The sequence below is a fragment of the Cinclus cinclus genome, chromosome 4 (assembly GCF_963662255.1).
Source record: "Cinclus cinclus chromosome 4, bCinCin1.1, whole genome shotgun sequence".
NCBI classification, from domain to species: domain Eukaryota; kingdom Metazoa; phylum Chordata; class Aves; order Passeriformes; family Cinclidae; genus Cinclus; species Cinclus cinclus.
In genome coordinates, this window is record NC_085049.1 from 12708650 (window position 1) to 12723990 (window position 15341).

At 36.4% G+C, this 15341-nt stretch overlaps 1 protein-coding gene across 1 annotated transcript in view; it reads right to left on the reverse strand.

Moving 5' to 3' along the window:
• Positions 1–2525: 2525 nt before the first annotated feature.
• Positions 2526–15341, reverse strand: part of PCLO (piccolo presynaptic cytomatrix protein) — a 310788-nt gene continuing 297972 nt past the window's right edge. The window contains exons 25-27 of the mRNA XM_062491657.1: positions 7887–8021; positions 7129–7274; positions 2526–2666 (exon numbers count right to left, since the gene is read on the reverse strand). Coding sequence (XP_062347641.1) covers positions 2526–2666; positions 7129–7274; positions 7887–8021 — 422 coding nt within the window. The remainder of the gene's footprint in view (positions 2667–7128; positions 7275–7886; positions 8022–15341) is intronic.

The window sequence follows — 15341 nt, forward strand, 5'->3', positions numbered from 1 at the left end:
AAAAGTGCTCAATAAAATCTCGGCCACATTTGTATGTGTGTGAGAGCAAAGCATGCCTGTCCACTTCCCCAGTTATGGAGGATGATATCAGGCTGCCAGTAAGGCAGCCAGAGACTGCTCGTTCCTCTCAGAAATCTCCATAGCAACTACCAGTGTGACTTGCTGCCTTTGGAACAAATCTTAGCAAGAACAAAATCACCAGCAGTTTGCACAAAATTTCACACCTCGTGCCTTGCACTTCACACAGAACTTTTTTTTTTTTTTTTTTTTTGTTTTTTGCAGGTATTTTTTCAAAGTACAAACACAGTATAGTCATCAGGAATGCAAGATAACCCACCAAGAGAGCAACACATATGTCAAATGTATCCACACAGGATTTTTTGTTTCAGTAGGGGATTTTTTCTTTGAAGTATTTTCTTATAAAAACATATACAACATCAAAACATAGAATTTTTACAATTACTCCAGAGGACTGTCCTTAAAATATATAAGAGGTAGGGTATACATATACTGGTGAAAGCATCAAATTCAACATTAAAGCACACATCCTACTTCCACTGTCAGTGATCTTTTGTTTTTAAGATAGCTAATAAGATTTTGGTAAGATTGCTCTGCTTGCAAGCTAAGCAGGCTACCAGCAGGTTATGAACAACAGGATTTTCCTTGGTGTATGTAGCATTAATATAATTTTTGTTTCTTCTCATATTCCTGCTCCATGCTGATATTTTAAGCTGATAAAGATAAACCAAAAACTGTATGTGGGAAGTGTCACCAGATTAAATGATGTGTCTTTTTTTCACAGTCAATCCAGTTGCTTAATAACCGAAGCTTTATTTTTCCCTTTTTTTTTTTTTTTAAAGCTCATAATATTTTCCAGAATAATTTCAGCTGGTCTTGCACAACCTGTGGAAGTATACTGCATATATCCAGAAAAATATAAGACAATGTACAACAAATAATATAATGAAAATTGGAAAGTTTTTTCTGGGCCAGAAAAATAAATGTCTGAAATGCAGATTTTTTTTTTTTAAGTATGCAAAGTTCATGAGATCATATTTCCAGGGAAACTACTTTTTCTTGAAGCTGTGAAATATTAAGTGACGTCTGAGTAATGTGGGAGTTAGTACCATTGATTCTTGGGTTTTAATGAACCTGTTAGATTTGTAGGAATGGGAGAAAAAGCTCTCCTGTCTTCAAATATGATACAAGGGAAAATACAGCAACCAGCCTAAGCCATGCCAGGCAGTAGTTTCTTCCCAAGTGAACTAACTTCTTGGCTTCAAACCCCTGAAAGAGGGACTTTATGCTTGGAAGTGCTGACCCAGACTTAAAAGTTGCAATTACTTTCTTATGTATTTCTTTCCTAACTGAGTAGCCATGGGTGGATATTATACCCAGACATTCACCTGAGATAGCAAGAGGATATTCTTCATTCTAATGCAGCAGCATCCAGTCAGGAGCTGCCCTGCTGTCCCTTCCCCTTCAATTCCAAGTGTGTCTCTAGTGCTGATACAGAGCCCTGTGTTGAGAGGGTCACTGTTGGCCTGGTGGGGCTGCTGCTCTGAAGTGCCCACAAAATAGCCTCGAATTCATTGTCACTCTACAATTTCAGAACAAGACCGGTTGCTGAAAAATGTGAGAACTAGTTGAAATAACTGCATTAGTCCCAGTGCTTAAGTCTCTTCAATCTCAAACCGATTTGGACCTTCTAAGGGTGGGGTGAAATACAGCGTCACTGACATTGAAACAGCCTTTTATCTTTCTGATGTAGTGCAGTTTAAAGCCTGTCCTTTCTCTTTAAAACCATATCCCAAGGTATAGACCGTTTGTGTAATTCTATTCATCACATTCTAGAAGACTGGTTTATTTCCATTGTTAACACACAGAAACAAATGAAACAATCAGATCTGATTCTCCACAGCATAGTTTTTGAAGGCAAAAGAAAGAAGGAAAAAAGTAATGTAAAGAAACATTACCACTCTTGCAAACGCCTTGCAGTCTGCATCAAGTGGCATAATCTCACTAAAGCAAATTATCAGAGATCCTAAGGTGCAGAGGAGCAAGGTTTGCACTTTTAATAAGTGAGATTTGGAAAGTCAGTCACCCTAGGTGCTTTTGCATAAAATGATCTCCTTCTGGTTGCACAGAAACCAGACTGTGCTTCCCATCACACTACCCCCAGCTGCAGCCGAGCTCTGTGTTAGCACCTGCCTCCAGCCTCCATCATTTCCTTCACAGTTCCTCTCTTCACAGAGTCCAACAACACGGAGCCCTTCCATCAGTCTTCGTTTCAAACAGCCTCACTTTAACTTCTGGGCCCAGATTTTCTTCCCATTTTGCTGTGTTTTGCAGCAAAAATAAGTGTACTAGCCCTCATTTAAGTGTGCTTTGTAGCCCAGAGACTGCTCTTTTCTACTTTGTATTCTGAAAGACTAGCTAAACACAATGATATCAAACTATATTCTTGAAGTGATGCTGTTTAGAGCAGACTCTGCATGTTTTGTGCCCTAAGCAGACAGCTCTGCTCAGTGTGTTTGTGTGGAGCTGACCAACAGTTTGTGCCAGTTTACTATTCTTTTCCTTAGATCCACCTTGTCAAGCCAGATATAAGCTTCCCCAATCAGTGTCTTTTTCATAAACTTCCCTCCATTGGAGACAAGCAGAATCTGTGAAAATAGTAATGATAATCATCATCATCATCATCATCATCACCATCAGTGTGCACAGTCACATACAATTAGCAAAACTTGAAAGATTCAGGAATTTTGAGGTCAAATATGTTACACAGAGAATAAGAAACATTGATCATCACTTTTTATATAGAGTGACCTTTCCCTTCTCAGAAAGCCTTGTGAAAATTGTATCTTCTCCTGCTTCTATTTCCTTATCATGAGATGCAGCAATTAGAAGGTGGCAATCATGAATGTGAATGAGCAATTTTTTCACCTGCTGGTTACCAAAGATGAGCATAAGATCAAGTTTATGTTACAAGACAAATCTTTGTGCAAGTGAAGCAGCAGTTCTTGTTAAGTCTCCGGAATTCTGATGAAGACTGGGTGTATGAGGGTCTCTGTGTAATGTCATCCAACCACATATTTTATAGCTAAAGAGGCATGTGCCGTGCAAACAATACACTTTTCTGAAGGACTTGTCTCATCCTGTGGATCTGTACGTGTTTGTAAGAAAAGGTATTTGCTAATATGTATAATTCATAGCATGAGTTATAGTTACGCATTCAGAAAAAAATAGCATTTCTTAATTTTTAGGTAACTGAATTAACAAGCACAATGTGTTTTTTTGTTGTTTTTTTGGTTTTGTTTTGTTTTGTCTTGTTTGTTTTGTTTTTTTTTTTAACTTATATGTTTTTCAAAAACAGAAAGAAGTAATGAAGATTTGCATTTCCATGACAGGATTAACAGCATGTTTTAAATATTCAAAATTACCTCAACAAGCAATAAGCAAGAGAAATTCTGTGTGAACCAGCAGGAGAGAAAAAAAGGGCATTTTGCTGTTTGGTTTCAGAGATCTAGCTCGAAGAAAAATGATGGAACACAAGGGTTTTGTACTCTGCTGAAACCACATGGCAGTAGAAATGTAATAGATATGTAGAAGAACTAGAATTTCCTGTAGTCATGAACTGCACCATTTTTGAAAATTTCCCATCCTGATTTTGAAAGCAACATAAAAAATGTAAACTTTACATTACAAATAAAATTTAAAATAAATCTCAAAAGGGAAGAAACTTGCAAATGTTTTCCTGAATAGGCTTCCTACATCCTTGTCCAGGTTTGAAATCAATGTGCAACCTGGACAGCTTAGATACCTGATGGCTACTGGTCAACACGTTTGGGAAGGGAAAACCCTTAGGCACTGAACTAATAGGAAACTCTTTTCATCAGAAAACAGGTCCTTGAGGAAAATAGGCAGCCTGCCTCCACTGCTGATGGTTTCTAGATCCCTAGTTTTGGTGTTTGCTGAAGAATGGACTGCCCAGAAGCTGGAAAGCCAAACCAGAACATCTGTGAAATTTGTTCTTCTTAGTTTTTCTGATATAGGACATTATGTATTTCTAATTGCAGTGAGCCAGGAGCCAGAAGCTTAGTGCTTTCCAGAAGGGTCCCAGGTGAGTTACCAAGGAACAGGGAAATCAGGGATGTGAGGAAAAGACTGCCAGGGGCTCAGGAAAATGCCTGTCTGAAAACTATTAAAATATTTTTCACAGTATGTTTCTATTCTGAGACAATCAACAGTTTTGGGACAGAAAAAAAAATTTCATTAGTTCTGTCTTTGATCCTTCTCCCTTCTCCTCCAGCATGGAACCCTAGGATCTATGTTCTTTAGTTTGTATGTCTCTCATCCTTGTTTCCTCTGTGTTCCAGGCCTTAAATTCCTTGTTATCCTGGGTCTGCTAGTCTTAGTTTCTAAGCACCAGGGATTTTGTTTCTTATCTATTCCCAGTATTCTGTACTAAACAATTCAAGCTTTTCTTAATTTTGGTTGTTTTTTTATTTTTTTTCCCCCTCTACAGCCCATGGTCCCATTTTTATATTCACAACTAATATTCATTGCTCTTGCTGCTGATTTTTAGACTGCAGCCTCTTATCTTGATTTCTGCCTCTGGTTGGTTCTCATAGCTCTTTACATTGTACCTTTTATTATTATCATGTTCGATCTCATCTTACTCCCTCTCTGTGATATTATTGTCTCCCATTATTTTCCAGTTTCATTTTTTTGTTCCCTAAATTCTGGGTTTGTTTCATTTCCCTCTCCTCTAAATCTCTTTGGAATGTGTCCATCTCTTTGGCCCTAAATGTTCATCACTCAAATTCAGCATTCAAATCTTCCAGGTTCATGATTTGAAACAAGAACAAATCAACTAATGAGCTTGAAGAACATATAAAAACAGAAGCACTGAGTCAGATTAAAGCTGTCTCCAGACAAATATTGTCTTTCCAAAAGTGCAGAGGGCAGTGTATAAGGCAGAATATAAGAGCGAAGCAATTAAGTAACTACACTCTCTGAAAATACCTACTAAGGTCTGCAGACCATTGACTTCCTGATGCACAGGCAGTAAATTTGTATTTAACAGAATTTGATGTCTTTTTTCTGCAAATTTCTCCTATCATTTTGCCCAGTTACTTTTCTGTGAAAATATTTAACGCTCACAATATATAAAGACAATACATTTTGCAGCTCAAACTCCAATTTTTATGAAGCAGAAATGCTTTTTCTTTGTTTTAAATTTTTTCGCTGATACTTTTACAGGATTCTTTTATGGCGTTCATTCTCTTTCTTGGCTCTGGTGTGCAGCATCAGCATATATCATAGAATCATAGAATTGTAGAATATGCTGAGTTTAAAGACATCAATCAGGATCATTGACTCTAACTCCTGGCCCTGTGCAGGGTACCCCAAGAACCACACCATGTGCCTGAGAGCATTGTCCAAAGGTTTTTTGAGCTGCCAGGCTTGGTGCTGTGACTACTTGCCTGGGGAACCTGTTCCAGTGCCCCACCACCCCCTGGGTAAAAAAACTTCCCCCTGATGTGCAACCTAAACCTCCCTGACTGCTTCAGGCTGTTCACTTGAGTCCTGTCATTGGTGACTACAGTGAGCAGATCAGTGCCTGCCCTTCTGCTTCCCCTCAGGAGTGTGTTGAAGAACACAACGAGGTCTCCCCTCAGTCTCATATTTATATCACAGAGATCCAGAGGGAATGTTGTCAAGTCTCAGGCTAACTGTTCTTATGGATATGTCACTCACTATCTGTCCCTTAAATGGATTATTTTTTTATAGGACTCTGAATTCTTCTTTACTGGTCCACCCTGCGTGGTTTCCTCTTCAAACCACCACTTGGAAGCAAATTTTTTATGGGAGCTCTTAAACTTTGGCAAGACTTTATTGATCACTTTGACTTTTCCCAGAAAATGTCAATTCTTAAATAGCCTTGTACTTAGTCTATTGAAACAATGAGATGTCCCGACACCTTAACACAGGAAAACCAGTATCAGTTTTGGGAGTCTTGTTTTGTAAGTATCATCCCTTTTGACTGTAATGCTAATGATGCAAGCAATAAGCATAATGTAGGCATTTAGATAATCCAGACTAACTTTAGTCACCACAATGCAACTGCCTTAGTCAGGTTGGTCTGAGAGATTTAAAGGTTCCTTAACTGGGTGTTGATCTGCCCAACAATGCCTCCCACTGACTTTTAAGGCTGGCATGAAGATACCCCTTGAATTTCTTATCCCTCTTCACTGACTGGAGGAGACTGAATATGTACTGGCTTATATTAGTTATCTCCTAATGTGAAAATAAATGAAGGTAGCAAAATTGAATCCAATCTGTTTGAAAAAAGCTAATTTGGCCATATGATCCAATCTGTCTGAGTAGCTAAAACACAGAAGAGGGACTGTTCCTGAACCAGTTCCATGCATCATTTCATGTCACAGACTGACAAAAAGTCAACTCCATTACAAACATACCAGAGGATATTTGGCTTGGCATAATCAGTAAATCTCAGCACCTAAGATTATGACTATTGTGTCAAATTCTAAGTACATTAACTTTTAAAGAAGATGGAGAATTTGAGAGAATGATAAAATGATTAGGCATTTAGGCAAAAGGACATATCAAAGAAATTTGGTTGACTTAGCCTAGATAAGTAGAGAGGAGACATAACAGGCTTTCAACATAAGCCCTATTTTCTTAAATTCAAAAGAAGGCAAATCAGTTTTCCTCTGTACTTTGTGAGGATACTTAAGGATAAGTCAGGTTAATTTAAAAATATGACATATCTAATTTTGATATTTCACTAAACTTTCTAAATACATAGAAAATTATTCTTGGAAGGCATGCATAACTCACTTCTCAGGGGGATTTTAAGAGCAGATCAAGCTTAAAATTTTCAGGCCTGATCTATAAATACCCTTCCTCAGTGTGGTGTGATGGAGTAATACATCTTTTAATATCTCCTCTAGCCTGGTATTTCCATTATTATATAACTCTTATACTTTCTTTGTAGTTTTCTCTTTTCAGCAAACAACTGGGGTAGAAGACTGAGCTCAAATGCCCACAGGACAGCGCAGACAACATCCAAAAATAGGTTTTAATAAAACGCAGAATTACCTGAAGAGAATGCCCAGCAGGACTCAAGCTAAATCTAAATGTTTCATTGAACGAAGGCTCTCGGTCATGCCTGCATACCCTGGTTTTCTTCTTAATTACTCTTTTTTGGGTAGAGATATTGACAACATACAGCTTCACATACAGGTCTGAGGAAAAATATTTCAATGAGTTAAATACAGAAGGTTTTAATAAATAGTCATTGTTGTTAACAATTTCATTAGAGGGGAATTTTTGTGAAAAAATGATATTTTACAAAGTCATATTCTGTTCTCATTCACATGATGTAGAAATGGACACACCTCACTAAATCCAAAGGAATTACTTTGTGTTTATAACACTGGCATTAAAGGAAAAAATGCCTTGATATCTTTATCTGTGTATAAAAAATATAATTATGAACATGAGATTTTTATTTTTAAAAGATTTTTTTGCAATAATGTAATCCTCCACTAGTTATAACTGTTCTTTGATCACCTAGGCATTTATAAATTTTACTAAAATTTAAAATAGATTAATTTTTAAAAATAACAAGTAAACTAAAAAGAGGATTAACTCCTGAGGACTAATTTGATTCTACAAAATGTTTTTCATTCATTAAAGTTGCTCATAGGAGAAAAGAAGAACTTCAAAAAGAATCCTGTAGAATAGGTCATCCTGGCTCAGAAGCGATTTTCTATTTTAGTAATGATGTTAAATGACTTAAGATACAACCTACTTAATATTTTCAAAGTATCATGGAGCTGTTTTCTTAGTGATACCTGGAAGATGATCTGGAGATTTAAATTTGTATGTGATATTTCTGCACTGAAGGATTTCTACTATCAGTTGTTCTCCATCTGTCTTCATTTCCTTCTTTAATGCAATCTTGATTTCACCCATAACCTGTGTTTTACCTGGAAAAGCAGAAAAAGTAACCCTCATTAATATATAAGGAAACTGAATGTATCTTTCTAACCTGGAGAAAAACAAACTTTTATGATTTGTGTTTTTTTGTTATTGTTTTGGCTCGGGTTTTTGGTTTTTTTGTTTGTATGTTTGTTTGTTTTTGTTTTTGATTTAATTTTGGTTTTGTTTTTTCCTCATAGTTATTATAGTTATAGCTTATAGTTTAAGTCAGGAGTGAAGTTATCTTGTCTAAAAGATAAAAAAAAAATGTAAGAAAAGAAGAGAGAACCTTCAATAGAGTGTTAAAAGTAAGATATTCAAAGGCAATGAAGTAAGACTGGTGAAGTCAGCATTTCATTTCACCTTCCTACATGCATGGATCAATGTCATTCACACAGTTTAAAGGGAAGTGCTTAGAGTGACCTTTAAAAGTAAAGGTAATTTCTCTGCTTATGTGAGTAGAAATACAGGCCCATTCTTTCTACATTTTATGGATTTCTCTCTAAATCAGTTCAGAGATGGAGAGAAGGCACAGAAGGAATGCAGACAAAGCTATTTTGTCTTTTCTCTGCCTGTCCTCCCACAAGCCAGGCAGAGTGGAGCAGGGCTATTTCTTCCAAATGCGGTGGGAGCAGAGCATCCTCAGCTCAATTCTCTCTATACTAACGTCATATCATAGTGGGGGTTGTGCTTCTGTAACTATAGTCCTGCTACTGAAAATATTATTTCACCTTTCTCTTCTCTTTAGACATTAGTTCAAAAGAAATTAAACTATAAAGCCGATGGGATTTGCTATTATGCAGCTTCTGGTGCCAGCACGATTTAACACTTTCCTTGGAAATTCTAGAAGCTTGTGCCAAGATGTTGTAAGGTACAAAGCAACTCTTCAAAAAGTAAACAATTATGATACATCTGGAGAAGGTTCTCAATTGAAGAGTGTTAAGTTGCCAAGTGGCATGTAAAGATTACTTCTTGTATCACAAATGTATAATCAAATTTGGATAACACCCTCTAAAAATGACAGCTTCTGTTTCACAGAGGTCAATATTATTTTTTTTTTTTTTTGCTTAAAAGAGTTTGAGGGATCATGAGAAAAAGTGTAATAACAAAGCCCTACTTAGCATTGGAGTTCTATTTGCACTGGTTGTTAGAACCTCATCTTAAATGCTTCAGTGCCTCCTTTTTAATTTAGGTGTGCATTAAACTTAAGATGAGATGAGGTGGTTTGCCTGCCACTTGTGATGCTGTGAGCCAGATAAAAGGATATATACTTCCAGCAAATCATGTTTAAATATTCCAACACTATTTCTCAGCATCTGGAAATTTTCCATGGTTTTTCTACATCAACAGATGCTCTTTAGGACAAGCAATCTTGCTTCACTATTTAAGCATGGTGGGGAAAACAATGAACTACATCTGCAAACACATGAAGGATGTGAGCTTTCTTGTGCTTCCATACTAATTTTCATTTCTCCCACAGCATGAGTGAAGGAGCCTTAATACCAGCCTTATGAAACATTGCACTGAAATAACTCACCACTTCCAAACCCACCAGAGTTCTGTAGACTCAGAAGGGATTCCTTCTATTGCTTAACTTTTCACCCTTTCTCATATATGTTCATTACATCTTTCCTTTGGTGGGTGTGCAAAAATAGAGCAGATGTGCCTAGTTTTGTAGAGTTGAGTTGATTCTTAAAATGAAAACGAGAGATATAGCGATGAAGGGAATGGTTAATAGTGAACTATCAAAGAGCTGGTGAGAGTTCACAGTGGGCAGAGCTGGACATGAATGTATCACGTGTTTGGTGACAGAAATAAGCTTCCTCAGGGTGCCATGGGACTTGATAACCCCAAGAGCTGCATTGGCAAGAATAAATCAAAATATACAGCACCCAATCACAACCTTTTGCCTTCTTATACAGGTTTAGAAAACTTAAATCACAGGTGATGTGAGAATGGGTCTGATTGCAGGTACTTTGGTACATTGGATGACGATAAATGCTACAATACAACTCTGAAAATGAGATGTTGCATATCTTTTTAGGGAAGTACTAATATGGCTTCCGAAGGAAGTGAAAATCAATTTTTAACTTGATTAGTAATATTTCCCTCAATCAAAATTATTTTCAGATGAAAGAGATGCAAAACAGGATTATCACAGTGGCAAGGAAACACATAGTAAATCACTAAAAAAATTATTGTCTAATTCAGCTTGGGAAACAAGGAGTGAAAAAGAGATATTCTACAACCATATGCTAGAGTAAAAATTGAAAAGGGTAAGAGATATTTAAAGTGAAATAGTGTGACGTTTTACCTGTTTCATATGTATCAAATGCACACTTACTGATATACCACAAGAGGACTGCAGTCATGCACATCACGAGTATGTTCACTTTTGCAACATGCCAACTGTAGGAACCAATTCCCAAATATCTATACATAGGATTAAAAAAATCCATTCTTTTTTTTTTCTTTTCTTTTTTTAATGTCTGCACACCTCTATTTAGGGGACCGTATTTATTATTCATTAACAATTAGAATGAGGTGGTTATTAACTAAATTGCTGCAAGGTATTTGAGAAGTCAAGGAGTTTAAATTTCCTGTAGTTATGGCAACACCAATGTTGTTTTTCTAGTATTGTCACGCTCTGCATTGTGAAAGGTTAATTAGTTTTGCTATTAGTTTTAATTGACTACTGTTGTAAATCACAGGATGTGTCATCTGCACTGTTGTTGTCAATTCCAGAGATTGATAAGTATGGATTGTGCTCCCATTCCTTTTTAATCAAATGCCTGCTGTCAAACAGAATTACCCAAGACAGAAGTAAGTAGTCTCCTTCCATCATTCCATGTTATCAAGGCTAATTCAGCAATGCATTAAGCAAGCAAGTAAATCTCGCTGCAGAATGGCAGGAATTTTATTAATTCCAGTTGTGAAAGTGAAAAGTTCTGAGATAATTTGCACTTATATCTTAGAGTAAATTGAATTGCTTTCTGACACTATGTATTTTCACATAGATGGATAACGTATGAGTAGGTTAAACTTGGAAATTTAAATATAAGATGCCTAAATGCTGCTACTTGATAAACATAATACTTGACTAATTTCCTGAATGGATGCCAGATGGCCAGGAAACAGAATCTGGAAAATACATAAACTGACATTTGTTTCATAATTATGTATAAACTCGTATGGGCCATCCTATTCCACAAGAGTGACTGGGGGTGCTAGAGCAGTGGAATTAAACAAAAAATACAAGGGGGAAAATATTATCAAGCAAATCAAATACCCCTATGTAGCTGTATTTCTGAAATAAACACATTCTTGTATTAAGCTATGTTAAGATATGTTTGTAATATTTAGAGAGTTATAACATATAATAGCATGTCATGAAATCTAAGTAATCCAAGATTCCAATACAATTCTCGATAGCTTCAATTTTAAAAGGACAAAATAACAGCTTTAAAATATGGGACACGATTAAAGACAGCACAAAAACATGAGTTCACAAGACCCATATTCCTTAGTAGCTCTCTGTGATCTTAGCTCTAACTCTCAGAGATGGAGTTAATAATGCCTCTTAGAGCTTGTTTGGATTCAGTAACCAGGATTGGGTTTTCTGTGAAGAGCGAGACTTTGATCATGTAAACATAGACAGGACTTTGGATGTAGTTCCAGAAGAAAACAGAAAGTCTTTGGAAGGCTGATGAGGACCTTGCCACTGTCAAGAATGTCTCCACAGTAACCCATGAAGCTTGTACAGACATAATTTTCTGTCTAACACAGTGCTGTTGTACTAAGAAACATGTTTCTGCTGGATTCCTTTAATGCTATTTTAAGAACCAGAAGTTCATCTTCCAGCAGACAGCTGTGCTTCAGAGAAACATGATAACATGATCTTATTGAAATAAATAATTCAGTATTACTGCAAATAGTAGGCCATATATATATATATATATATATATATATATATATATATATATATATAATATGTATTTCAGTGTTAGAGCTAACTCCAACTGAAGGAGCAAAAGTGAAGCAAAAGTAGTCAGTATAATTTTAAATGTACATACATCAAGAAGTTAAAATACCAGCCAAATCCTTCCACTCTTTTTAGAAGCAAATCTTTCTCTCTCTCTCTCGTTTTTTTTTTTTTTTCATCACACAAGTTGCTTGCAGTACCAGCTGTTTGTATTCATGCCTTTCATCCTCTTTGCTGGGGCATGAGCTACTGGCAAAGCTGCTGCAAAATAATGATTGATAGCCCTCATAAACAATGCTTCCCAATGTTTACAATCTCCAACAATTTCTATCCTTATGATTTTTTAAAATTTTCTTCTTTTGGTCTTTTACCTTTTGCACACATTTTGTTTTCTCTATGAAAATTCCGTTTTCTCTTGTAGGCTGGTTTTATGTTCTTTATTTTTTTTTTCTGCAGTAAGAAAAATCAGACATCTAATACAGTTTTAACTACTATTTCTTCCTGTTTCACAGTGCTTTAAATACATGTTGGGATTACTACCATGGGTCTGTCTCAATAAACATGAGGTTGAACATATTCTGAACTTTGTTGCTCCTGTTGCAACTGGATACTCGGTTTGCTCTTCACAGTGCAATTAACAGCTCACGGGACAAACTGAATCTCAGGGAAAGGCTCTATTTATCTACCTCTGCTCTGAAGAGAAACCCAAGCTGCCAAGGGCGCCTAATATGTGTTCAGAGACTTCTCTAATCTGCCTTGGAAAGACTATGTGGTGTTATAAAAGGAGGGCTCAGTGTTACTATGATTTATTCTGTCCCTTACCTGACACAGGTATGGACACTGTGTGCAAGCAGCCATTCTCTGAGACAGCAAACTCAGTCCCACTCCTGACACATGGCTCCCTCTGGGAACAGGGATGCAGACAGGAACCCAAGGAGCTCCTCTCTTTTCCCTTCCCTCTCCTTCCCTTGCATTGTGGACTGCTGAGGACAGGCTATATATTATGAGATGAGCAAAGGTCTTTCATTAATATCTCCCAGTGCCCTTGGATGTGATGCACATGAAATCATCAAATGGGGGAAAGTATCAGAACTCAGGAACTTTTCTTGCAGCAAACACAATTCACGATTCTGTGGGCACTGAGGGTGGCTGACTTTGGGGCTCAGGCATATGAACAAGCCAAAAGCTTTACATCATGATCCTCAGACCTAGCAGGCTCACTACCAAGAGAAATTTGAATATACTTGTGCACAAATTTAGCCTGTAAGCGCAAAATCCTTGTTTTAAATAAAAAAAAAAACCTGTCATACAAAATATGTTTTGAAAACAGAAAGTTTTTTTTGCCTGTTGAGATGTAGAATGTTTCCCAGAAAAAAAATATAAGCTCCATTCCATTTATTGGTCATTCTGTGTGTGCCTCCCTTTCACAGGTTTCATTAATCTTTTTGAAAGAACACAAAATACCCTAAACAAAACAAACAAACAAACAAGCAAACAAACAAACAAAAGAAAATATTTTGAAAACTCATTTCTGAATATACATTGATGCCATATGTAAAACTTCTTGATCTGAAATAATGTGATGTGTGGGAAAATAACACTGATACTTCACAATATGCTCAAATATGAAAAATAAAGACATGTACTTGTACCAATCCACTTTCAACCAGCTTTATTTCTGTTGTGTGAGTTTCTAAAATGTAGTAGGACAAGTGAGGCAGTGGGAAGAGTAAAATGAAGGAATAACGTTAGACGAGGTGAATCTGAGGAAAAAGTTTCACTATTATCAGAAGTTGCCTAAGCCAATAAACTAAATGACAGTATAGGGGATCAGAGGCATCTCCACTAAGATTTCCTTTCCAATAATCTAGTCAGACTTGTCCCTGTACCATAAAGATATTTGAAATAAATTGAGGGAAAATAATGAGATGTGTAAATATCAAATTTAGGTAATCAGAGACTACTCCACATGATGATTTCAACAATGAAGATGAACACAGAATACCTGTGTGCATTTGACTGGTACTAACTAGAGAGAAAGAAAATGAAGTGAGGGAAGTCAAGATATTTACACAACTAACTCATAGTACATCCTACTAAATTATCTCTTATTCCACTTTCGCGGAAGGAAATTCTTGTGTTCTAAACTGATAATTCTACCAACATCCTCTCTGCAATTCCTTCAAATACCAGATGTTCCCAAAATTTATTACTGATTTAGAATTACAAACTAATAACAGGGTAATCATAAGGAAGTATTTACGTCTTATGCAAACTCCCTGAAATTTGTAGGCAGTAGGGGTAACACCTTTTTAAGCTTTTGGTTTTTGGATGGATAAATGTGTTTGGAGGTGCCTGCATTTTTTTAAGTGTTAGTTGAGAGGTGAGTTAATGGCTTTGATTTAGAAAACAGGTTTTAACCAATGAAACTAGGCTAAAAGTATCAAAATTAAAATTTACAGCTCCATAATTTTCCATAACTTTAGAGAAAGCTAAAACTTGAGAGAAAGCTCAAATTATGGTTGAAATTATTTTTGTGGTTCTACTTGAACTTCAAAAATAGGTGTAGCCTGGATCTGAAAGGGGAAACTATGCAGTCTCAGAAGGGAAAACTCTCTTCAACAACCTTTGTTTCCTTTCATCCTCACCATAAATCACTGCCCAAGTCTAAATATCTATTCATAGCCCTCACAATTTTAGCATCTTACATAATGAGACATATCAGACGCTGCAGATTCAGCTGCATAAAAGATGGCTTACCACAGCACATCTGAAATTTTGATGATGAAAGGCACACTTTGCCCTGGCTTTTTTCTATAAAAAAGAGTTCATACAGGGAGAAGAAGAAAAGCAAAGTCGTACATGCAGAGCAACTTGAACCTTGACTATTTAACTTATTCTACTGCAGCTTTTACAAGGAGAAACTATGTTGCTAAAGGGAGAAAAAAAAATTGAAAACTGCCTATAAAAGTCTGAATTTGACATACCCACAGTTCAACAAAGTATTTGCACAATTCTACAACAATCTTTGTATAACACAGCATAAATATTTTGTTAAAGTAGGATGAGTGAGTCTGCAGGTTTTTTTCCATGTCAGTATGAGAGCAAAAATGGGTCTCACCGATACAAAAACTGGGAAGATTTTGCTAGATTTGCTGAGGTTCTCATTTAAAAAATGCCAGATTTTCAGCTACTTTCTGTCTTTCATGGTAAAGGCATTTTTTATCTTTTTCTAGCTTTGATATACAAGATTTTGAGAGTTCAACAACACAGTCTGAAATGACAAAATTCCTTCTGAGACAGCCTTCACTTTCTGTGTCAAAATAATGAAAATTTTTTTTACACC